The 27145-nt window shown below is 40.1% G+C and overlaps 1 protein-coding gene across 2 annotated transcripts in view; it reads left to right on the forward strand.

The window, feature by feature from the left end:
- The window catches only part of tmem163a (transmembrane protein 163a), a 71562-nt gene extending 45533 nt beyond the window's left edge, over positions 1-26029 (forward strand). Inside the window, exons 3-8 of one of the 2 annotated variants that reach the window (XM_030758664.1) lie at positions 330-373; positions 1433-1524; positions 6528-6624; positions 18603-18714; positions 21989-22130; positions 22348-26029. In XM_030758664.1, the coding sequence (XP_030614524.1) occupies positions 330-373; positions 1433-1524; positions 6528-6624; positions 18603-18714; positions 21989-22130; positions 22348-22408 (548 nt within the window). In that variant the 3' untranslated portion in view covers positions 22409-26029. The remainder of the gene's footprint in view (positions 1-329; positions 374-1432; positions 1525-6527; positions 6625-18602; positions 18715-21988; positions 22131-22347) is intronic. The other variant, XM_030758665.1, reaches the window with a different exon arrangement.
- Positions 26030-27145: the final 1116 nt, after the last annotated feature.

Consider the following 27145-nt stretch of genomic DNA (forward strand, 5'->3'; position numbering starts at 1 on the left):
AAAGGAAATACATTTGTGACTATATTTATCACTGTTGGGGCCATTTTCTGTTGATTTTTTTAAGCATTCTTTTGTCCATCAGAGTTTTTCATTTTGTTATGTTTATAAAACTATGATTAAAACGCCTCCTCTAATCCTGTATTATGTCATCATGCACTTATTTCCCATTCAGCATCACAAACCTTTCGAGTGTGTGCATATGATGAAATGTGCTGAATCACATATGCATATGAACATGTGGTGTTAGTGTAACTGGAAAGGAATAAAAGGTGAATTATATGTCGCATACAGTCCATAGACCTGAACCTGCCCTCTCTCTCTCTCCACAGCTGTATCGTTCATGAGACACAGCGCGTCAGCCTTTGGCTTTGCCGTAAGTTCCCGCCCCTTCTTCTCTCTATTTGCATTGATCAATTAGTCATAACTTGAGTCTTGGTGATTTATTAATGAATTCCAGTATAAAAGTGTTATTGGTCCCTTTGTCTCCAAGGTAACAGGGCAGAGACGGAACTGGAGACTGGAGCTCTGGTTGAATGTCAAAATGCGTCTTGTGTTTGCTAAACAGACTTCCAGAATCTCACTAGAAGACAGCTTATTATTTAGAGGAAATGACTGAGACTACAATTAGCTTTTAAAAAATAAGACTTAATAGCAGTGAAGGTGAAAATTAAAATATCCACACCCTAGGCCAGTGAGGGAAATGTGATTAGCCTAATGTGATTAAAATATTATAACCCACAATCTGCAGAGCTAGCTATCTCTTTCTTAAAGACTGGGTTTTAATTAGGAATGTAATTGCTTGGCTGTAGATGACAGTTTTAATACAGAAGCAGGAAGAAAATAAGAGGATATACCCCATTGCAAAGGGGTTAGCTCATGGCAGCTGATCATTGATAGCTCTCTGATGCTGCAAGTCACCCTTTTCTTACTTTTCTGCTTTTATGACGTGAAAGTTAATTTTATTTTGTGAGGCAGCTTCAGGGTAGATCAAACTTTCTTTAGCCTTCTCTGGGTAAGGTTGGCTTCACAATGAAACACAGTCCTTGCGTTAATGATGTTTATCACTTTGATTTTCCTGTCAAACATCAACACCAGATTCTTTGTCGTGCAACAAACTTGAAAGTAGTTCTTATATTTTTTTACACTGTTGCAAGCATTAATGAGACCCTTAAATCTTTACATCCACTAATCCTTATTTATACATAACCTGAGTCAGCTCATGTGCCGACTTGCATTCTATTCTTCTAAAATAAACCTACTGTTCTACTGCACAAGTTCCCAAAATGGAGTGGCATTATTTTCTACACAAACAAGATACTGCTTTAGCTGTTTACACTCGTTACAAGTCTTCTGATCATTTTATTGCAGGTAGATTAGATGATTTTGGCTTTCCTCTTTTCTCTCATCTACTTGCACCTTGCTTCTGCTGTAGTTTGATGCCACGCTGGACGTCATGTCATCAGCCATTGTCCTGTGGCGCTATAGCAATGCAGCAGCTGTGCATTCTGCACACAGAGAGTATATGTGAGTACAAAACTTTATTTATTGTTTGACTAATGGTACAACTGTGTGATCTTATACAACTCAGGATATTTCTCTCCAGACAGAGCTGTTGTATATTTTATTTATTTGTCCATTCATCTTTCTACGTTTGTTTGGTTTTTTTTAAGCTATGAATCCCACCTCTGCTGTAGTGTGGAAGGACTTTATCCGGTTGTACTACAGTCCAGTCATCTCATCTAAATGTGTGACTTGTCTTTATATGTTTTAAATGTGCTTTATAAATAAATTTGGATATGATTGGATGATAGAAGCCCAATTCTGGAAATGCTTGGATGCTGTGTAAAATGTGAATAAAACAGAATTCAATGATTTGCATATCTTACAAACCCATATTTTATTCACAATAGAACATAGAAAATATATCAAATGTTTAAACTGAGCCTCTCCACGAATCACCACATTTTCATAGTGGAAGGGTTTGTGTGTCTCAGGGATCCCAGGGGCTATGTTGTCTGGGTGCTTTTGGCTCCTGGTAGGGTCTCCCAAGCAGCTTGGTCCTCGGTGAGGGGCCAGACAAAGAGCGATTCAGACGACCTTCATGAGATGAAGATGAACGGAGCACTTTCCCAGCATGGGATAGGGTTACCGAGGCCCCACTCTGGAGCCAGGCCTGTCAAGGGTTTTCAAGGGAGAGTTCCCGGTGGATGGGCCATAGCTAGTGGGGCCTGGCCAGGCACAGTCTGAAGAGGAAACATGGGCCCACCCTTCTGTAGGCCCACAGGAGGCGCCATAGGTGTCGGGTGCAGTGTGTGAAGGATAGAGGCTTTGGCAGAATGGTCCCTGGCTATCAAGGCTGGTGACTGAGAAATGGAACGTCACCTCTCTGATGGGGAAAGTGCCTGAGCTAGTGCGTGAGGTTGAGAGACACTGGATAGATATAGTTGGGCTCACCTCAATGCATGGCCTGGGCTCTCCTGGAGAGGGGCTGGTTACATTTTGGAGTTGCCATCAGTGAGAAGTGGCAGGCTGCAGTGGGTATCACTGGACATCTGTGCAACACCATGTTTGAATATAAGGACACCCTTGGTCACAGGTTGATGACTGATTTTGTAATTGTATCATCAGATCTGTGGTTGTCTGTTCTGGACACTCGGGTGAAGAGAGGAGCTGAGCTGTCAGCTCATCATCACCTGGTGTTGAGTTGGATCAGGTGGTGGGGGACAGACCTGGCGCACATAAACATATAGCGAGGGCACGTTGGGAACATCTGGCAGAGGCCCCCTGTCTGCAAGATCTTCAACTACCACCTCTGGAAGAACTTCAGCAGCATTCTGAAGACACTGAAGACACTGAGTCCGAATGAACCTTGTTCCACACCGCGTGGAGCTGTGGCTGCACGGTGCAAATTGCAGGCAATTAGTCTGACTCATTTCCAGTGGCTGTTGGATGCCAAGGCTACCCTTTGTCACCAATTCTGATCAGAATTTGTAGGAGTAGCAAAGTGACAGAAGGCTTCTGTCTTGGTGTGCTCAGAATCTCTGCTTTTTGCAGATGATGTGGTCCTTTCGGCTTCATCAGGTGGCCTTCAGCTCGCACTGGAGTGGTTCACAGCTGAGTGTGAAGCAACAGGTATGAGAATTATGAGAATCTGGAGAAATTTCTGTGTGCAAGGGGCAAGGCTGAAAATCCATATTGAATGCCCCTGATATTCAGACCCTCAGGAAGCACTACATTAGAAACAGACATGATTCTGTCATGGAAATAACTCTATGGGCTCAAGAACACTTCCAGAAATGACTGAACTGTGAAAGTTCACCATGCCATTCACAAATGGAGATTAAAGCTCTATCATTCAAAGAAGAAGCCAAATGTGAACATGATTCTAGGTTTATTGTGGATTTTGTAGTTTTGGCACTTTTTGTATAACATTCCTGATATGGTTCTTGATATTGATATTCCCAAGGTTTTGGTGCTTTAGTTCTTTGCATTGTTCTGGTTAGATTATTTTCTCTCTGCGTGTTCTTGCCTCCCTTGTGTTTCTGTCTCCATGTCACTCTGCTTCTCTGTGCCCCATGTCTGTCTTGTTTCTCTGTCAATTCAATCCTGCTCTTGGTGCCCTTTGTTCCGTGCCTGTGTGGTTGTTAAGATTATTATTCCCCTTTGTTTTCCCATTCAGTTCTGGTCTTGTCTCTATGTTTAGTCTTGCTGCACCACCTTTAGTCTGTCTCATTTCTGTATTGTTTATCTTCTGTCTTTGCATCTAGTTCATGTATTTTAGTCCTGGTCTCTGTTTGCTACTTCCTGTTTTACTTTTCAGTCCTTGTGTTGTGTGCTGTATAATCAGTTTTGCTTCCTTGTCCTGTTAGTTGACTTCTGTCCCACTGTGTTCTGTTCTGTCTGTATTTCTAGTTGAGATTCCTAGTCTGTTCTGCTGGCTCCCGTCCAGCTCTGTTACTCCTGTGTTTTCAGCAATAAAGCTGGAGGTCAAATTAAGTCCTGTCTCTAGTCCTGCATTGGGGTCCTGCCTGCTACGGCGTTTGCGTGACCGTCAGGCTTCGTAGTACAAGAATCTGGATGTTCAACTGGCCTGAAAACATTTGGCACATCATGAAATGAAAAATACAACAAAGAAGAAACTTACTTACTTAAACTTACCCTGTCTCAGTTTTTTTGGCATGTATTGCTGCCATCAAGTTCAAAATTACCTTATTTTTTTCTTAAAATGGTAGATTTTCTCAGTTTAAGCATTTGATATATTTTCTATGTTTTATTGTGAATGAAATACATGTTTATGAGATTTGCAAATCATTGAATGTGTTTAATTTGCATTTTTTGGTAAAAAGAAACAAAAACAACAAGAATATATAGCATTTTTATTGTGCAGGCTGAAACATTCAAATGTCGTAAAAAGCAAATGTATCAAATGCATCAAATTTGTGTGTGTGTTTTTAATACTTACAAGAGTCATTTTTAACTCCAGTTCCAGTGGCAAGAATATTGCCTTTATACCTATAATTTAATCTTCCCTTTGAAGGTGTGAATTAATTTCCTAATAGAGTTTCACTCATGTTCAGTGTACCCAGAAGGAATAAATAATTTCAGAAAATCTAGTTCTTAATTTGCAGGTTCGAGAGAAGCGTATCCCTAATTGAGCAGTCATTAATTATTTGTCACTACATATATATGTGTCACTGCTACAAAAACACACACACACACACCACGCACACACACACACACACACACACACACACACACACACACACACACACACACACACACACACACACACACACGCACACACCTTAATCCATCAGTTGTTAGGCCTGCTGTAGCTCAGCTGAATTAATCAATTAGCTGTCAGGTTGTATGGAGCCCTGTTTGTCTTACAAGAACACATCACACAGATAATTAAAGACCGATCTGCCACTCTGGTGTACATTAGCCCCCCCCCCCCCCCCCCCCCCCCCCCCCCCCCCCCAGACACTCACACATACACACAACACTTCATGTGTTCAACATGTGTGTGCTTTGCCGTAGAGAGTGAAACATTAATGTTAGAAAAGTAGAGACTATAGAGAAAGTATGAGCACATTGTTGCAGGGGAAGCAAATTATTTGACTTGCTGGAGATTGGTCAATACATTCTAAACAATGTGAAATGGGTTTTACTACTACTGATGTCACCAATTGTGTTCACAACTTTTATGGACAGAATTTCTAGAGGTGTCCAGTTCAGTGGCCTCAGGATCACCTCTTTGCCTTTTGTGGATGGTGTGGTTCTCTTCCTCAGGCACTGACCTCCAGCTCGCACTGGGGTACATTGCTACTGAGACTGAAGCAGCAGGAATAAGAATTAGCAACTCCAAGTATGTGGAGAGCATGTTTCTCAACTGGACAAGAGTGGAGTAGGCCTACCCACTCCAGGTTAGGGATGGCTTACTGCCCAGAATGGAGGAGTTCAAATTTCTCAGGGTCTTGTTCATGGCTGAAGAGAGTGCAGCAAGTGATGGATTGGTCCAACGTCGTCAGTGATGTGGATGCTGCATTGATCTGGTGTCGTCAAGAGAGAGCTGAGAGTGAAAGCAAAGCTGTCTGTCAAGCTACATTCCTACCATCACCTGTGCTCAAGAGCTCTGGGTAGTGACCAAAAGAATGTTATCATGGTGTCATGGTTCTGGGTTTTGGACCCAGGGTGTAGAGTGTTGTATTTCTAAATTACTGTTTATTTAGTGATTTTTTTTTTGTTGTTTTTTCAAATCTCTAGACAACATCTTACATCCATTATGTATTTTCTCACTGGCATATTTTGATGCAATAACAGTCAACAATTGTCACTTGTCAGTAAATTGCAGCAATGTTATTGTAAGAAACCACCATCACCACTACAGTGTGTGTGTGAGTTCACAAAATGACAAAAGGAAAACCACCACATCTCCGCACCTGTTATAGAGACAGAGGAGAGACAGATCCTGCATCCCAGACACTAAAAGATGAACCACATCTTCTGTTTGTGCTAGAGTAAGTGATATGCATATGCAGGCATCATGTAACCTCACCATGCAGAAATATTTTCTTGATTATTTTTAACAAACAAATATTACTATAAGCCCGCCCCCATCACTCCCGAAAAATATGTTACTGAATTTCTGTCAGACTGAGACTATAATATTTGCAGAAAGTTGTTTTTAAGGTCAAATGCAGCTTTATAGGTCTAAAATCTGCACTATATCGCTGGCATGTGACAGATTTTTGTCTTTTTCAAAGGTCTAGGAATGACTGGGCTATAATTCAGTTTCATAATAAGAAGGAGGTAATAATGAGACCATGACGACAACACAATCCATAAGCGTTTGTGAGATTTCTTTGAGAATTTGTTTGTGTTTTTGATGTGACAGGGAGATGATCCTGAAGCAAGTAAAAATAGCAAGACCTCAGGAAAGTGTCACTGTTCTCCTTTCAGCTCCTTTAGGTTATTGCATCAACAATAATATTCATACATTCTTCTTTTTGCCTGTTTGTCTGCAGAGCATGTGTCATCCTCGGGATTGTGTTTGTTCTCTCCTCCATTTGTATCCTTGGAAAGGCCATCCATGATCTTGCTACCAAGATGCCTCCAAAAGTGGTGAGGCTTCACTCACACGCACCAGCTCACTCTGCACTGGCAATTTGTTGTTTTTGTCTTGCCCTAACGTATTTATATAATGTAACCATATATATACTGGGGTCAGGTTTGAACTCACATTCTAAAATATATATTTTGAAAACACTAAATTCAGACTTTGCATAACTTTCCTGATTGATTTTTTTTTTTTTAATGATTGCCTTTAAGGTGATTACTGATACTGCATGCCCTATAAAAGGCCTGTTTTTAATCTTGCATGCACAACAACTTGAAGCGATGGGTGCAAAGGCTGTGTGGTCGAGTGATTTGGTGTTTATTTAGTAGAAAGTGCAAAAATGTTGAGTAAAACTGAAAATATACTGAAAGATAAATAGACAGTCTCAGCTAGTCACATTTATGTGCTCTAATATCTGAACTCTGAAATAGCTGATCCAATCACAGTGAAGCATTTTAAGAACAGCTCACCAAATGGAAAGACATTTCTCAGGGAAATGGCCCGCTCTGATGACAATGTGAAAATTACTTTTTCTAATTTAGCAAAACCACAGAAGACATCATACTCTACTATATTGTATCTAATCTCTCTTCACAGTAGTACATGTCATGACAAGCAAATTAAATGCAGGAGTGAAAAAACTGTTTACTTCAGAACTGACTGGGACTCTTTTCTGATTTATGATTGAATAATGTTTTAGATCAGTGTGAAAATAATATAATAAATGCCAAGATGTTGCAGTCTTTAAAACTTTTCAGTTGGCCTTTGTGTCTGCATTACACTGACAATGCAATTTTTTTTTTTTTTTTTTAAAGGAAAAGTACAAACACACGTGTAAATCACAACACGTGATACTCACATGTTTACATGTATTCACACCACACACACTTTGGGATATGGATAATGATTTATATTGTAGTGTCGTATGTGTACAGAGTAAGACGCACACAGACATGCAAATCATCACTGTGAGTAAGGCTTCTTTTTATAGCCCTCTGCTGCTGTTCTTCTGACGTCAGAGCTTATGTCTCCCTCCACCTGACGTTTGTTTGTTTTTTTGTTTTTCACACAGACATGCACACACAGACACAATTTCTTTTTAATGCCAGCTTCACTTCCCCCACCCCCTCTCTCTGGAGGTGTAGAAGTATGAATAAGGTCCCAAAATAGTCTCTTCTTTCTGTTCATGCGGTACGGCCCAGCTCTCTCAGCATCAAAGTGTTCGGGGAGAGACAATTACATCCCTTCCTGTCCTTAACTTCGAGCCCCTCTTTTTGGCATGTAACCATCTGCCCATTTCACTAACCAGGGAAGAGGCTGAGTTTGACCATACACCAGTTCTCACATACCAACAACTAACTGTTCAGCTAACTCAATTATACCAACAAATAGGCTACTTGTAGTGTGATGTAATGCAAGTAGTCTTATATGACTTCATTTGAATGCTTGTGTTGATTTTAAATGTATAGATGCACAAATCAGATTAGGGCTGCACAGTTAAATGAACACAAAGAAAAAGAAATTAAAGCAAATCGAGAACTTTCTAAATTAGTGCCTGACCATGTACCTGCAATCAGAGTTGTTCTCTACTGTGCAGAAGTTTCCTGAAGTAGTCTGGAAAAATAACACTATGTGAAAAGACAGATATGCAGCAACATTTAAACGTCTACCACAGCAGAAGATTAAGAGCTTCTCCTTTGGAGATGATCATAACCTGTTATTTGGAAATACTTTGGATTTAGGGCAAGTGATGGTAACCAGGAAAAAAAAACATATGCAAAGATTGTTGTAGAGTTGTGTCTGAGCAACACAACTAACTTATTCAACTGCCTGAAAAAGACACTGTTATGTATTTAGCATTAGAAATACATGGTTCAGTGGCACTATTTTGTGTTTAAGTAGAACAGCACCAAGTGTGGCGTATGTGCGCATTGATCTGCTGTGTTCTTCTGCAAATGGCTAATAAAAAGGAAGTCACGCTCCACTGAAGGTTCCATGGTGTCTAAATAGTTATGTCATAAGTGTAGGACATAACAAATTGGCGACGAGATTAAAACGGATCCCTGATGTGCATGAGACGACAGAGAGGGGGAAATCCTTGTGGAAGTGACGGACAAGACAAAAAAAAAAAAAAAGAGAAAAAGCTAACCCTTTGTGTGGATGCTAATACCCCTGCTAGCGAACTGCATAGACAGCGTGAGTAACATCTCTTCTTAAGTGAAGGACACTGATAAAGACACAGAAAATGTCGGGCGGTGTTGGACAAATGGACATATTTGATAACTGCACAGAGGATTGGACAACATATGTAGAGCGAGTGGAACAATACTGTGTGGCTAATAAAGTAGAGAATGAGAGGAAAGTTGCTGTGTTACTGAGTGTGATGGGAGCAAAAACGTATAACTTGTTGCGCAGCCTCATCACACCGGCCAAACCAGCAGCCAAAAGTTTCAAGGAGATCACGGAGGTGCTTCAAAAACATTTCCAACCGAAACCACTGGTCATAGCCGAGCGATTTCGATTCCATAAACGACATCAGCTAAAAACGGAGTCCACATCAGAGTACATCGCGGATCTCCGGTGGCTGTCGGAGCACTGTCAGTTTGGGGAGGGGCTTTCAGATGCACTGAGAGACCGTTTCGTCTGCGGGCTGCACAACGAAAGCATACAGAAACGACTCCTCACAGAAGATAATCTCACGTTGAACCGTGCATTAGAGATCGCCATATCTATGGAGACAGCAGCAAAAGATGCAGGAGAGCTACAGGGAAAATACACAGAACCGCGTTCTGTAAATAAAATGCGCATGCAGCGTAATGATAAGTCACAGACCTGCTACAGATGCGGAAAGAAGTCACATGACGCTGCAAATTGCTGGTTTAAGGATAAAGAATGCCTGCAATGTAACAAAAAGGGGCATATACAGAAAATGTGCAAATCAAAGCAGTATGATAAAAAGAAAAACAAAATGTGGAAAAGAGAAAGGAAGCTGCATGACTTAAATGAAACAGACTCAAATGATTCTCAAGAGGATTTGGCATGTCTTGAGCTGAACACAATACAGGGGAAAGATAATGATGCAATATGGCTCACACCAAAAATACAAGGAGTTAAGTTAAAGATGGAGCTGGATACTGGGTCAGCCCTCTCACTAATCTCATATGAAGATTACAGAGATAAATTTCCCAATCTGAAACTAAAACACACCTCAGTGAAGTTAAAAACATACACAGGTGAAAGAATAACTCCCTTGGGAAAACTGAAAGTGAAAGTGGAATATGAGAAGGATAAGTGCAACCTGGAACTTTATGTTCTGAAAAATGGAGGTGTGCCATTATTTGGGCGTGACTGGTTGAAACACATCCACCTCAACTGGAAAGGAATAAAGTCCATGAGACTAGCACATGGTCTGAGTGCACATCCTGTGGATGAAAGACTGAAACAGACACTCGAGAAGCATGCTCAGGTGTTCAAGGAAGGTATTGGCACTCTGAAAAATATTAAAGCACAGATCATACTGGAGGACAATGCAAAACCCAGATTTCACAAAGCACGTCCTGTACCATATGCTGTACGGCCCAAAGTCGAAGCAGAGCTCCAACACCTGGAAGAGCAAGGAATACTCACCAAGGTGGAATGGTCAGACTGGGCCACACCAATAGTATCAGTGAGCAAGAAGGCAAGTGATAGTGTGCGAATCTGTGGTGATTTTAAGGTTTCAGTGAACCCAGTCCTCCGCATCGATCAGTACCCACTCCCACGAATAGAAGACATATTCACAGCAGTGGCAGGTGGCAAACACTTTTCAAAAATCGACCTTGCTCAAGCTTATCTTCAGATGGAAGTAGAAGAGACATCCAAGAAATATCTAGTGATAAACACTCATAAAGGCCTATATCAGTACAACAGACTGGTCTTTGGTATCGCCAGTGCCCCAGCAGTATGGCAACGCGCCATGGATCAGGTTCTGCAGGGCATTCCAGGAACGCAATGTTTTCTGGATGACATAATCGTCACAGGTGTCGATGAGGAGACTCATTTGGCTAACCTAGCAGCAGTCCTGGCCAGGTTAGAAAAATATGGACTGAGAGCAAACAAAAACAAATGTGAGTTCTTCCAGGATGCCATTGAATATTGTGGCCATAAGATCGACAGGCATGGACTCCACAAAACCAAAGACAAGGTTGACGCAGTCTTGAAGGCACCGGAACCTAAAAATGTGAGCCAACTACGCTCATTCTTGGGCTTAATTAATTATTATCACAAGTTTCTACCGAACCTGTCGACAGTTCTGCACCCCCTGCACTTGCTGCTGCAACAAAATGTCAAATGGAAATGGACAAAAGAATGTGAAGAGGCATTTAATGGTGCCAAGCAGCTCATTACGTCAGAGGAGGTGCTGACGCATTTTGACCCAAACCTACCCCTTCGCCTTGCCTGTGATGCCTCCCCATATGGCATCGGTGCTGTGCTATCTCATAAAATGCCTGATGGATTGGAACGACCAATTGCTTTTGCCTCAAGGTCCCTAAATGCAGCAGAGCGAAACTATGCACAGATCGACAGAGAAGCGCTCAGTCTAGTGTGGGGAGTGAAGAAGTTTAATCAGTATCTATATGGAAGACACTTCACCCTGATTACAGACCACCGACCGCTGGTGTCAATTTTTAACCCTCAGAAAAGCATTCCAACCATGGCTGCAGCACGGTTGCAGCGGTGGGCCTTATTCCTTGGTGCACACACTTACACCATTGAATTTAAAGGGACAAAACTGCATGGGAATGCAGATGGACTGTCACGCCTTCCACAAAGGCAAACCACTGAAGAAACCACTGACCCAGCAACTGTGTTTCACGTGGCACAGATGGAACCTCTACCTGTCACCAGTGCTCAGGTGAAAAGAGAAACAAGCCGAGACACAATCTTATCCAAAGTGTATGATTTTACTGTGAATGGCTGGCCATCCTCCAGTGACACTCAATTATCTGTGTATTCTACCCGCAAAGACCAGCTATCTGTTTGCCAAGGATGTGTCTTGTGGGGAACCCGTGTCATCCTTCCACCCAAACTACGTACAAGGGTACTAGACTCACTACACGATGGACATCTGGGTGTTGTTAAGATGAAGAGTCTTGCTAGGAGCTATGTTTGGTGGCCAGGCATAGACTGTGAAATAGAGAACGTGGCTAAATCCTGCACTGGTTGCCAGCAGACACTGCGCCAGCCTCAACCAGCACCTGTACACACATGGGAGTGGCCATCCACTCCATGGCAACGCATTCATATAGACTATGCTGGACCATTTATGGACCAAATGTTCCTGATTGTGGTTGATGCTCACTCAAAGTGGCCAGAAATTTTTCCTGTGAAGCAAGCAACAGCTGCCAGCACAGTCAGCATCCTTCGATCACTCTTTGCACGCACAGGTTTGCCACAACAGCTTGTAAGTGACAATGGCCGTCAGTTTACTGGAGAGGAGTTTCAGAGTTTCCTCAAGAACAACGGTGTACGACATATGACTTCAGCTCCCCATCATCCAGCAACAAATGGACAAGCTGAACGGTTCATTCAGTCCTTCAAGCGGTCAATGAAAGCCAGCCGATTGGAGGGAAAGCCAATGCAACACAAAATCGACAGCTTCTTATTGGCTTACAGAAACACCACTCATGCAACTACTGGACACACACCTGCAATGCTTTTCATGGGACGAAATCTGAGATCACGTTTGGATCTGTTAAAACCAGACATCCGCAAGAATGTCCAGGGCAAACAATCTTCTTTGGTGGAAACAACAAAGAACCGAACCAGATCATTTGACATTGGACAAAAAGTTCTTGCCAGAGACTATAGAGGCCCAAATCAGAAATGGCAGTCTGGCATGATTCTGTCACAGACTGGACCTCTGACATACAACATTAATGTTGGAGACAACTTAATCTGGCGGCGACATGTTGATCAGATTGTAGATGCAGAAACCCACATGGTTCCAAGGCAACCTGAGAGCACATCCACATCTCAGGATTCAGAAGAGTTTATCTTCGCAACACCTCCTGAGGTTCAGGGTTTAGGTGAAACCACTGATGCCCAAACAGCCGAACCTTCCACACAGAGTACTATGGACTCTGGCCATTCTGGCAGACGTTACCCTGAGAGAAATCGCAGAGCACCTCAGAGACTGAATTTATAGATTTCCAGTTCATTTTATAAGGAAACAGTTAAAATGTTTAGAGTGAACAATCTGCCACTATGTTGTAGATCTCAGAGTAGTTATTATGTTTCTGTTACACTCTCTGGAGCAAATTTATTGGGTTACAGCATTTCCTAGAATATATTTTGGTGCTTGATGTTAATTGTGGTTCATCAAAGCTGGATGGGAGGAACTGTTATGTATTTAGCATTAGAAATACATGGTTCAGTGGCACTATTTTGTGTTTAAGTAGAACAGCACCAAGTGTGGCGTATGTGCGCATTGATCTGCTGTGTTCTTCTGCAAATGGCTAATAAAAAGGAAGTCACGCTCCACTGAAGGTTCCATGGTGTCTAAATAGTTATGTCATAAGTGTAGGACATAACAGACACCAAAAACTGCAGTAATTAATGCATGAAGGCCAAGAAAAGCAATGCAGCGGAATGTGAATCATCCAACAGCAACTCAGATGTCCATAAAATTGAGCCTGTACAGCATGCCCATCAGGCTCACAAAGACTCAGCAAAAACACCAACACAATCCCATTCCAGCTCGCCAATGAAGGCTTCAGGAAAACGGACAACTTACTGGACAAAAGATATGTTATCCCCTCACACAATTATTTTTCCAGGAATTTCCAGGGATGTTGCATGATGTAAAGGCAAAAGCAGCACCCTATTGATTTAATTTTGTTATGCTAAATTTTTTCACATTCATATTTTGTTTTGATGCAAATATTTGTACAGATATGAAGATGTGAAGGCAATATTCTGTTTACATGACAGTCCAATGAAAACATTTTTGTCATGAAAATCAATCAATAATCATGACAAATAATTGTGACCTCAGTATTGATCAGAATAATCTTGATTATCATGTTGGCCATAATTGCAGCCATATACATGATGCTTATTAAAACAGTCTGTCCTTCATAAAAGCTTTAATTCTGTGTTAGCTGTTTCAGAGAAGTGTGTTCAACCATGAAAATATATCGTAGTATTCATAAAGTTCTTTAAGGATGACTTTATTTTTCCTCAGAATTTCATCTCCTAGAGACACATTTTGGTCTTAATTTACTGACTTCCAGACAGAAACTCTTCTCTTGCTTCATGGGTGGTATAAATGAAGAGAACATTACAAACCAGCAGCGGCAATTAGAAAACTGACATGTAGAGCAAAACTATAACTGCTGTGTGAATCCAAAGTGTTTGGACAATAAAAACTACAACATGAAAAACAACTGTTATAAAATAGCAACTGATATGTAACTGGCATGAAGTGCAAAAAAAAAACAAACAAAAAACAAAACAAACAGAGTGATGACAATGTAATAGGTAAAGTGGTAGTAATTATCCATTTTAGACAAAGCAAAGATGCTTTTAGGGTCCATTTTTGATGTTGTAAAATTGAGTGACTCAAGCCCCTTTTACCACAGATCGAAACGGGTAAAGCAAAGAGACGTCTGCATCTATTCTGCAGCCTGTGTTTGATGCTCCAGTGCCATTATGTTAATAGAAACTCTGGGTGTTGGGTCCCAGAGGATCTTCCTGACAGCACCAAGAGCCTATTACCATTGCCTGTCTCTGTGATATTTCTTTGACATGTCTCATCTAGAGTCAATCTTTTCCTTCAATCTCTATATTTATAATAAACATTGCTATATATGGGATAATATATTAATCTTTGGCCTCTTGGTGTATTTGACATTGTAATAGAGCAAAGCAATGAATGATTCTCAACATATAACTCACATCTGCTTAATTATCAGTTTGTTCAAGAGTGATCTCAGCCATCTGGCTCTGTCTTTTTATGTAAACACTGTCATTGGCTTCTTGCTTTGACTGAATACAGGAGTTTGAAGGATAGAAGGCTCTCATCTTCCTCTCATTCATCCAGTTTTTCTCCCTTACTAACATGTTCGTTTTCTTTTACCACTCTCTCTCTATTTTATTGGTTCCATCATTATTCCACATTAGATCTAAATCCTTCCTCTGACTGCTTCCACTGTCTTCCCTGCTTTGCCATTTTCAGGATCTTATTTTTGCTGTGCATAACGTCCCTGTGTCTGTATCCATCTTCTGGCATTTTTTTGGCCAAAAAACACCAAACTTTTCCTCACACATTACACGTCTGGGATGATTTACCTGTTTACCTGCACTGCTTGTGTGTCTCCAGGATAGTGTCATCGTGAGTAAACTGAAAATGTTTTTGTTTGTTTTTTATAGCAAATGATAAAACTGAATTTTGAATATGTTGTATTTCAGTTGGTGGCATTATTATCTTTGATTCAAACCCTGGTTCCTTCTTCTGAGTTATCTTTCTGTTCACATGCAATGTAAACACCCCAAAGAAAAGAGTAATAAGTGTGAATACTGTAAAAGGCTGCTATTGGTCTGTAAAAGCCTATTGCGTAAATGTAGGTTGCAGAAAATCTGGAATCTTGATTCACGTCACGTCCCAGGTTTCTGCTCTCATGGCAGGCTGTCGGTGTCTAGTGCCTGATTAAACAGAGAGCTGAGATTGGCTCCCACCACCTCTGTGCTGGGGAGAGAGGGTAGCACGTAGCCATGCAACACATACATACAGTTTACACCATGGAGTGATACACAAACTGGTTTTTACCCAGTTTACACAGATCTTCATAAGTGAGATTTCCTTATAAATAATACTTTAATAAGGATATACTTGCAATAGAAAGGGAACCTCTTGCCTTTTGCAAACATACAGTACAGATACACCAACAAAGGAGTGGACATGGCAAAATTATTTCAGTGCAATCAGATTTCTTTATTCTGTCTTCATAGGAGTAAGAAAAGCACAGGCAGTTAACAAATGACCTGACCAGCAATCAAGAATTCAAGTTTATAATGGCTCACAGTGTGTACAGTACCAGTTAAAAGTCTGGATATACTTACCTATTCATTTGAATAGGTGAGTGTGTACAAACTTTTGACTAGTACTGTATGTGTGACAGAAAAAAAAAGACCAAACTTGTGGCCAGAATCACTCCCTACTTAAATTGTAGAACTGAAAAAGAGTGTACTTTCTTTTTACCCTGACACAGTACATTGGTGTCATAGTGAAAAGAAAATACACTCTGTTTCAATTCTACAATTTTATGTGTAAGGACATACTTAAAAAAAATCTAGTCCTTGCCAGGTCAAATTATGTAAATACAACAAGACGAAAAAAAAAAAAAAGACATATTACACCATGTCATTATTTATTTATCAAAAATAACACAAAATGGAGAAGCCGTGTGTAAAAAAAAAAAAAAAAGTGCATCACATGATTCTACAGCTTGTAGAACTGCCTTTAGCAGCAATAATAAAGTTATTGCCTTCTGTATGACTTTATCGGTCTCTCACATCATTGTGGAGGAATGGTAGCCTGCTCTTCTTTACAATAGTGCTTCAGTTCATTGAGGTTTGTGGGCATTGGTTTATGTGCAGCTCTCTTGAGGTGCCACCACAGTATTTTAATCAGGTTGAGGTCTGGATTTTGATTGGGCCATAGCAACACTTTGATTCTTTTCTTTTTCTTTTTTTCAGCTATTCTTTTGCTGATTTTTTGTGGTTCGGATAACTTTCCTGTTGCATGACCCAGTCTGGGTCAAGCTTTAGCTGTCAGACAGATGGCCTCATGTTTGACTCTAGAATACTTTGGTATGCAGAGGAGTTCTTGGTCAACTCAATGGCTGCAAGATGCCCAGGTCCTGTGGCTACAAAAAAAAAAAAATCACCACCCCTCCACCAGTTGGCATGAAGTGTTTGAGATGCTGTGTTTGGTTTTCTCCAAACAGGGTGCAGTACATTATGGTCAAACATCTCCACTTTGGCCTTGCCTCTTTTTTGTGATTTCTCCGAGCATTGTAGAATAGAATAGAATAGAATAGAATAGAATAGAATAGAATGCCTTTATTGTCATTATACAGGATGTACAATGAGATTGGAGGGCCACTCCTGTTCAGTGCCATGTAACAGAAAATCAAACTCTCTAAAATGAAAATAAAAATATTATAAAAATATTATAATCTAGTATAATCAATATGATCAAGAGATATACAGAAAATAAACAATTTGAAAAATATACAAAAAATAGAATGTATAAAAATATATACATACATACCTACATTGGTGCATCTGTACATTGTAAGAAAGTAAATGCGTGTATACATATAATAATGAAGATGATGAATATTGCACTTGGTGAATGAATATTGCACTAGTGAATGAATACTGGATATTACACAATATAGGAATGTTAGATATTGTTCAGTATGAATAATATAATATTGCACAGAGATGTGGGTGTTGCACAGTTACAGTGGGTGAGTGTGTGAGTTCAGGGTGGTGATTGCTCTGGCAAAGAAACTGTTCCTGAGTCTTGTTTGTTCTGGCTTTGATGCACCTGTAGCGCCTGCCAGAGGGCAGCAGGTCAAACAGGTCAAAGCCAGGGTGTGAGCTGTCCTTGATGATGTTCCTGGCTCTGCTGATGCAGCGGGAGGTGTAGATGTCCATCAGGGAGGGGAGAGGGCAGCCAACGATTCTTTGTACCATCTGACCTTTGGGTGAATTTGCTTGGACCTCCACTCCTTTGAATCAGGCACGGTGCATCGTGGTTAGCACTGCTGCCTCACAGCTACAACAACATCTAGAAGACCTGGGTTTGATTCCAATTTGGCCCAGGCCTCTCGCTGTGTGGAGTTTACATGTTCTCCCCATGTTTGCGTGGGTTTTCTACGGGTACTCTGGTTTCCTCCCACAGTCCAAAGACATGCAGTTACTGGGGTTAGGTTAATTGGTCACTCTAAATTGCTCATAGGTGTGAATATGAGTGTGAATGGTTGTCTGTCTCTCAGTGTTAGCCCTGCAACAGGCCGGCGACCTGTACAGGGTGTCCCCTGCCTCTCGCCTTATGATAGCTGGGATAGGCTCCAGCCCCCAGTCCCCCCGCGACCCTGAACAGGATAAGTCCAAGAAAATGGATGGATGGTCCACTCCTTTAATCTATTGCTCACTCGTCCACATCATCCCAAAAGAGAATATAATCAGGCCAAATAAGTAAAGTCACCTGCGTGGGTGGACCAAAAGTGAGATTAACATCAGAAAAGAAGAAGAGATGGCCACATGGTGGCACAAACATTTGGAAGCACCTGGTATAATAAGAAACGCTGGAGTTTTACAGAATTCTTGTTTTCATCAAATGTTAAATATAAATCAGAGTAATTGCATGTTATCTAATATAGAGATATAGCTGGGGTTTTATTAGCAGGTTGATTGTGAAGCCTTAATAACATCCAGATGTTATAAATTAGCTGTGACTTAAACTGTAGTGTAGAATGAGAAAGTCAACGCAAAAACAATACGACAATGTGTCCTTTATGCTCCCAGTTTTTTTTCTTCTCTTCTTCTTGTCTCCATCTCTCAGTCCCTGTTGCAGGTCAATTAAATCTGAAAGTGTTTTCTTTTTCTTTTGTGTTTTTTTGCTGAGTCAGTTTGAGACCTAACTTGAAAACACCCAAGGCTCAGATCACTTAGAGACATCATCTGTATGACCTTGGGCTGATGCACCAAGGCAAGCCTGTATATATTAATAATGCTTGAGCTGACAAAAGCTTTATGGGTCACACAGTCTGTTGGTGCTGCCTTTTAGCTCCTGCTATACAGCTATACAGTAGCTCCCTCTATGTTGTATATAGAAGTTTTGTTTTCCTCCTTGTTTGGTCATCTTTAATTCATTTAATCCTACTTGTGCCATATTCCCTTATACTTTCTCTCCTGTGTCTCTCCCCAGGATGACTTCCTCTTCAGTGTGTCCATAGTGAGTGGGCTCACATGTGCTGTGCTGGCTGTGGCCAAGTTCATGCTGGGAAGAGTGCTGACTAGTCGGGCACTTATCACTGATGGTAGGACACACACACACACACACACACACACACACACACACACACACACACACACACACACACACACACACACACACACACACTATAAATAAAAAAAGAACACAATAGAAGAGCAAGCACAGGACATATCTAGATAAATGGCCTGATTTTTTTTTTTTTTGTAGGTGTCATATAATTGTCATTTTTTTTTTGTTGTTTTTGTTTGTTTGTTAGTTTTCTCTATATATATTAATGGTTACAGTGTGTGTGTTGCTGTAACCCCACCCTCATGGGTACAGTTTTGGTGACATGTTGGCCACCCACAACAACTACATAAGTAGTTTTCTTGTTTCAGTTGTATGAATTATAAAATGTGCATTTACAGTATTTTGTATGTTCATGTAAATAAATTCCGTTTTATTTACAATAAAACGGTCATTTTATTTAATACATTTTTCCATTTAAAATATTACCTAGCAAGGTTGAAATTCTTCTAAACAGCAGAATACTGTAAGTTCTAGCAATATCACAGCTTTAAAAAATGAACTAAGAATCTAAAATTACAGTAGCAAAATGTCCACCGTCAGAATGATATTATGATTGGATTAAAAATCATTAATGCATTAACTTGTCAGGGGCTTTCAGGGTTTTAGCCAATCCAGAGGAAGCTCATATTCTTAAATGAAGTGTATACATCACATTTAGTTATGCTTTTTGAGTTTTCTGTCATGGTGCGTGTGAAGTGTAGGAATGAGAGCCAAACGTAGGACGCAGGAGGCAGACTTAAATTATTTAGGCACACCTTTAATTCAGGCTGAAACACAAAGAAAAAACTAAGAAAGTCTGTAACTAACAGAAATCCAAAGACACAGGCATTCACAGCAACAGCTACACAGAAGCATAAGAGGTCAGGAAGGCAGGGCTATATATACACTGAGGGCTAATTGGGGACTAGATAGATACAGCTGGAGAATGAGACACAGGTGCCCACACATGTAAGGACAATCAAAGAGGTAAGAAGCAAAATCCAAAACAAGATAACTGAGAAAACTGAGTCAAACAGGAAACGGACCACAACAACACAGTGGATAGGGAGGAAACCACAAAACATTAAAGATTATTTAACCTTCAAAGAAATCCAGAGGGGCGTACAATAAAGGAAGGACTTTCTTTGTGTTAGCTGGTTTGACAAAACCTAAAACCCCAGTTGGAGATAAAGGGTACCACAGCAGTGATACCAGCTTTCTCTGTTAAGCCGGGGTTTCTGCTTCAGGTTCTGTGTGCACTCATATCTACATAGGAGATATTTCAAATCTTCTGCACAAAATGATTCCTATTAGTGCCACTTACTCCAAGCAGAGACGTTATCAGATGATAATGATAAAATCAATCCATCCATCCATTCTCTTCCACTTATCCTGTTCAGGGTCGCGGGGGGGGGGGGGGGGGGGGGGGGGGGGGGGGGGCTGAAGCCTATCCCAGCTGTCGTAGGGCGAGTGGCAAAGTACACTCTGTACAGGTCGCCAGCCTGTCGCAGGGCCAACACAGAGAGACAGACAACCATTCACTTTCCCAGGCAATCACCAACTAACCTAACCTCAGTAACTACATGTCTTTGGAGTAAACCAAAGACATGGAGTACCTGGAGGAGGAAACCCAGGACCCCCTGGCTGTGAGGCAGCAGTGCTAACCTACTGCACCACTGTGCTGCCCAATAAAATCAATAAATGACATAAAAAAAATGTAACATTTAAATGCAACACTGTTGCAAATAAGCCAAAAGATTAATGCTGAAAACTCTTAATGGTGATGTAAATGGATTGGTTCTTATACAACACTTTTCTACATGAGCATTGAAAGCTCTTCATACAGCATGTTGTATTTTTCCATTCACACAAGCACTTTCTACATCTAAGTGGTTCCTATCTAACATTCACAATGGATTGGGAGCAGCTTGGGGTTCAGTACCTTGCCCAAGGATAGATTGGCACACAGACTGGAGCAGCCAAGGACTGAACCACCAACCTTCCAATTAGTAGATGACCTGCTTTACCTCCTGATCTATAGCCTCTCCTAACATAATGCACCAGTTTATATGTTTACCAGTTACCTCGGCAGCTTAGCCATGTAAAAAGAGCCACTTTTGTGACACAGAAAACTCTGACTTTAAGCTCGACCCATTAATCTCCATTTGTAGTGCGCCGCTCAAGAAAAATATGTGACACTGGAGATTAACCTAAGGATGGTAACAATGAATGAAACAATCAGAGACATGAAAGAGATGGAGAGAAGACAGACAAATACATCTAAGTCATCACTAAAATGACAGATCAGAACAAAAATATCACGAGGACTGCAAGTATTCAAAACTAAAACAAGATCAACAGATGGGAACCAAACAGAAAATTCATGTTAACAGAGAATTCAGAACCACAGAACCCTTGGACCAAGGCATTTTCAAAATCTTAACCAGCAAAGCAGTTAGAAACTGCAAATGCCAAACGAATGGATTGACGTTAGAAGCAGAATATTTCATCCAACACACTGAACCCAAGGAAATAAAATAGAGTTGAAACAAACATTGCACAACAGAATATGCCTGCACACGTTTCACTGTGTGACGTTCTAACACAACCAAACTGAAAAAAAAAAACAAACTCTGCAATGACCTGCTACTCGTAGGCACGTGCTCAGTTGCACAAAAACAGTTGCACAAAAACACACACACTGTCTCTCGCAAACACACATTGCACACTACTATCCCCAGGTCTCAAAACGCACAGGGCATCAATCCAATAAACCTGAGGTTGCTGTTCTCTGAGCCTCGATTTATTTCCCACAAGACTATACACTTACTGCAGGCAAGACAATAACCCACTGTGCTAGTTTTCACACATGTAATTATAAAGAAAAACACCAGCCACTATAAAGGGTCATTCAAACACAGTATACGTGAAGCCATTTATATCAAAAAAGCAAAAAATATTTTAAAACATAACCTGAACATCTACTGTATGGATATACTTAAGCAAATGTGATTGTAGCTGTGACTTCAGATTTATCCTGCATAGAAGTTTGCTACCTCTCAACAGTCCCACGCTATCCCATTAATGCTAACGTCCTGACCTCTAATAAACAGCTGTTCATGTTCAAAACTACGCACCACATTTCACAGCCCACTGTCAACAAGTTTAAGCAACCAAAACTACTAAGGTTAGGAAAAGAGCACTATCATGGTTAACAGAAATACATGTTTTTATTTGTGCTGACCTATGTTAAACTGTTTGTTTTTCAGGGTTTAATTCTCTGGTTGGAGCTATCATGGGATTTTCTATTCTAATCAGCGCTGAAGTTTTCAAGCACCACACTGACGTCTGGTTTCTGGATGCCACCATTGGAGTTCTAATTGGACTTATTATTTTGGCATATGGGGTGAAGTAAGAGATGAACCAACAGCAGTGTCTAATCTGAAATATTTCATCTTTTATGTTATTAAGGAATTACCTATATTGTCCTAATGCCAGATTCTTATGTCAGCTCAACAGCTCTATATCAGCTAGGGGTGATGAGTACCCAAATAGGCTGAGACAGCCTGCATAAACTGTCATTTATGCTCATTTATTTTATAATAATAATTTGCTTCTTTGTCCACAGGCTCCTGAAGGACATGGTTCCCCGTGTGAGACAGACAAGGAACTACGAGCGCTTTGAATGAGAGACCTGTGTGTTGACCAGATGAGCAGGTTCTAACATACTCACACACCTGCACACCTGGCTGCCTCCCGCCCCTCCTCTCTCTGTATTTCATACACTCTTTCATCTACATTTCATTACACACTCACAGGACGTACACACTGATGTTCCCATACACACAGAAATATCTATACATATATACACGCATCACTGTGTACATACTGTACATAGTACATTCGTGTCATGCATACACACACATACGTACGTCTGTGAGATTCTGAGAAGAAAGGACATGATTGAAGAGAAAGAAAGCATTTCAGATTGTTCTATCTCGCTTCACTTCCTTAAAAAAAAAAAAAATTCCAGAACTGCTTTGGATTTGTTTAAGCTGGACATACATCACTTTGCTGCTAAGAGGACAACATTGAAGCCATCACAGTTTTTTTTTTCAAACTAATAAGAAAGATTATGAAATGGTGTAGGTTTTGCTTAAGTAAAAATAATGCATGTTATCCCAAAATTTGCTTTAGAACATGTTTTGTTTTTGACCCAGGGTTAAATGCAGGCTTGCCCACTAATTAATTTCGTTATTTATTTTGTATTTCTAGTTATCATTAAGCACAGAGGAGAGAGATGAAAGGAAAACTTCTCACAGGCTCAGTGTAGCTTTTCTACCTCCTAGTTATTCTCTGAGAGACACAGAGAGAGAGAGAGGAAGTAGGAAGCAGAGAGAAACAGACTCAGGCAGAGCACGCTGAGTCAGCAAATGCTGCAACTTCTGAAACATGAAAAGCGTCTGCAAACTACACCTGAAGAGAACGAGAAATAAAGAGGACTGGAAACACTAAGCACAAGCGTTTGTCATGTAATGGCTAAAAACACAAGAACACAAATCTCTTATTTGTATTACACTGCATACCCTACTAAAGATCACTTTAGAAGATTGTTTTTTCAAAGTGCAGCAATTTATACAGGCTATGGTGCAGAACATAGCAGCCAGCATTGATAGCATTAATTTAGAAAGTATGATAAGGAGAAGGTGCAGTGGTAGTGGGTTATGAAGTGGTTATAAGCCAAACCAATAAACAGCCTGCTTGATATGGAATTTGCCATTTGGAGGTGCTTGACTTTGCAGCCTGCCTAACCTTAGATTATGTTCAACATCCAAGCCCCGTGATTATTTTATTATTATTTTTTGCTTAAAGTTTATGTCAGAAGCAAACAGAAATGTTTTTAAGGTCTTTAGCCTGTAACAGTCTCTATGTCTTACTGCAATATATTGTACAACAGTCACTGAAATGCATTCATTAAATTTTGGTTTATACTTGAAACGCATATGGACAATAAAAAAAATTTACCAGGTAACAGCTAACAATTCATGAATAGTGACAATATGGACATCAAACCTAAGATTCCATTTATTCATATTGTTTACTGTATGCTTAATGCAGAGTTTTACTGAATGCAGGTGGGGATTTATTACTTTTATTAATGCCGCTTCGTTTTCCTTGTTTTGTCTGTAAAGTCGATACGGGAAAGATTAAAGCCGGTGTTGATCTAAGCACAATGACAAAGATAAAGCAGCCTGTAGAAATATCATGTGCAGACACAGTGTTTCTCTGTGTCACCTCTTTGTTCTGCATGTTTCCACCAGTATCATTCATTATTCTGTGCAATGAATGGAATGTAAATACAAAAGCACATGATATGTAAATATGTTTATTACACTGTTTGGGTGCATCAGTATCAAACGGTCGCACATAGTCATAGTCCTGTATGGCTGACATGAGAGTAGACAGTATATAGCTAAAGTACAGACTGATCAATGTTGCATATAATTAAAAATGTTTACTCTGTAGTGTGCATATTACTGTAAATGTTGTTTTACATATTACTGTAGATTATTGTTGAAATGAAATGACATGTCTTACTGTAAGTTTTTGCACTGTAAGTGAAAATATCTGATTGGATGTAGGTGTATTCCAGCAATGCTGTCCAAGGCTTAGTTATGTTTCACCCTTAAAAAAAAAAAAAAAAAAAAAAAAAAGGAATTGATTGCCAAAGTTTATTTTACATGCTGAAAAACGAGCTCCTGGCACAAATACTGTAGGTATTACAGTATTATAATACTGTAATACTGCATCTATTATAAGCTCTTAGATGACCAAGCATATAAACACTGAGGTCATAAAAGCAATGAACAGGCTAAAATTTAGTATTCAGTTCAAAATTATCTAATGTGAATTAAAGTGTACAAGTCATGTTTGTAACTTGGCTTAGTTTTATGAATGTGGATCCATGATGCATGTGAGCCCTCTTGTGGTTGGCACCATCATGACAACAGTTTTAATTAATATTCAGCTGTCTGGATCAGAGTCTAAATTTATCCCCGGCTGAAAGCCTTGGGCACTGACTGTGAAGAGACCTACATCCACTCTACACTGTAATTATCAACTCTCAGTTGGCATACTGGACATAGTGCAGAATTACTGGTATCTTTAGTTTCATTGTGTGAAGAATACAGATAAGATGTAAACTGAAGGTGTGATTCAGCTCGCACCATTTCTACTCACCAACAGCACACTGATTTGTAATGTTACCCCCTCTTTAATGCATAGAAGACAATCTTTACAATGGCTTTTACTAGCAAAGCACAGTGTTTACATGCTGAAGCCACAGTGTAAGGCACAAAACAAACTCATTACGCTTTGCAGTAGCTCTGTTACTCATATACAGTAAACTGCTGTGTTGGATAGAATGGAGACTGCTTTGATGTTGGCAGCAAAATTGTTTCTACCTCTCTTCTTTGCACTTTCTTTTATTTTCATGCCACTTCTCCTGTCTGCATTTTAGCCCCCAAATATTTAGTCCAGGTGCTATAATTATGCTCCTGGTTACCCTAATATTCCTTAGCAATGAATGGTCTCTGAAGGTGTTGCTGCCAGTTATGGGGAAAGTGCAACAACTGAATGCCAAATATGTCAAATCTAACTGATTATCGTTGCAGTTCCACTTAATTAATCTATTTTTTTTTTCACTTCTGCTCTGTTTCTATTAAATAAACCCCTCAACATGTAGTTCTTGTTATGTTATATTATGTTATGTTGCCCAAACTTCTCATAATTGTCAAATGGTATAACACCTAAAAATCATTTGCCAATGCTGTATCCTAGTTAACTGTGCCAAATCATTGAGACCATTTGTTAGCTCTGATGAAATGTACGTATCATTCTGGTGTGCTTGTAATGATGAACGGACTTCCCATTAACTGCCAAAAGGCATCAAACCATTCATGCTACAGAATTTCATGAGATTATGATAGCAATACTAACCACTCCTCTGTTGCGATAGGCTTTGCATGGGCTTGTAAAAATCCCTACAGTTTCAGTGGTTACAAATACATTGAACACACACACACACACACACACACACACACATACACACACACAAACACACACACACACACACAACCAAATTTACAATAAATCCAGACTATGTGACATAATTATTGTTTGTACAATATCGACATCAGTGGTATTACAGATGATGTAAGCACCATTTATTTATGTAAACGAAACGATGAAATATCTCTTTGTCAAAGAGAACTGTTTTATTGATCAATAAAGTTTTATCCTGCTAATCATCAACAATGCCAAGACGTTTTTTTTAAACCCACCCAACAACCTTCAAAGAAACAAGTACTAATTTTTGATGATGTTGGATGTAGCAACAGAGCAATAAAAACAAATGCCTGTTAGAACTAATTTTAGGTCATAGGGTCAATTATACAAATATGAAAATGCACTTATCAATAAATATGGATTTAAAGGGGACATATCGTGCAAAATCCAATTTTTTAGCCCTTAAGTACATTTTGTGTGTGTGTGTGTGTGTATACTTTGAGTGTCTAGAATTGCAGGAAATTTAAATGCATTCTGTCCCGGTGCCCCATAGATATCTTTATATTCTTTTTGGGTCATATTTTTCAGTCTGTTCAGTTTTCTCTATTGCCTGTTACATTTTCTTGTCTATTACATCACAGTGTTTGCTGTGGAACTGCTAAACAAGGACATGGACTTCCGGCTAACCAATTTCGTGAATCTGCCATTCTTTTCTCTCAGTGATTTTGTAGTCCAAGTTCAGTTATGCCGAAGTTGCAAGTAGACAAGTCAAAATGTTCAGTTGTTGGGTGTATTAACCAACACGATTCCTTACGTCGCCCCCTGGCATCAGAGACTCTTCAACGTGCTTGTTTGTCTGCCGGTAGATAATCTTATCGCTGCTAATAAACTACAAAAATGGCCAAACTGGGTAAAGTGGAAAGCTCTGCCACCTGGAGGGGGTGGGGCGTGAAATGTCTCATTCACATTTAAAAGGCAGCACCAAAACGAGCTGCTCTAAGATGTGCCTCAGAACAGATGTAAAGGAGGGGTCTGTGAAGCTACAATAATGAGGAATTCAGACCAAAGTATTGCAGTTCTGGTTTATATAGACCACAAGTGAATGTTTTGCATTATGAAAAGGAAGGATTTAAAAGCATGATATGTCCCCTTTAAATGACAAGAAAGATGAGTGTGGAAGATGGACGGTTAAGCAACATGTTATTGTTGAGCAGCTGAGCACTTTTCTCCTATAAAGTAGGACAATGTTAAATATTTAAGTATGAATGAAAAACTTTTGCGGTAACTACACTGTGTACATACTAAGGTGTCATGGTTGTGGGCCGGTGGCCCAGTGTTTTGAGTCCTTTTGGTGAAGT

This window comes from Archocentrus centrarchus, chromosome 21 (assembly GCF_007364275.1).
Source record: "Archocentrus centrarchus isolate MPI-CPG fArcCen1 chromosome 21, fArcCen1, whole genome shotgun sequence".
NCBI lineage: Eukaryota > Metazoa > Chordata > Actinopteri > Cichliformes > Cichlidae > Archocentrus > Archocentrus centrarchus.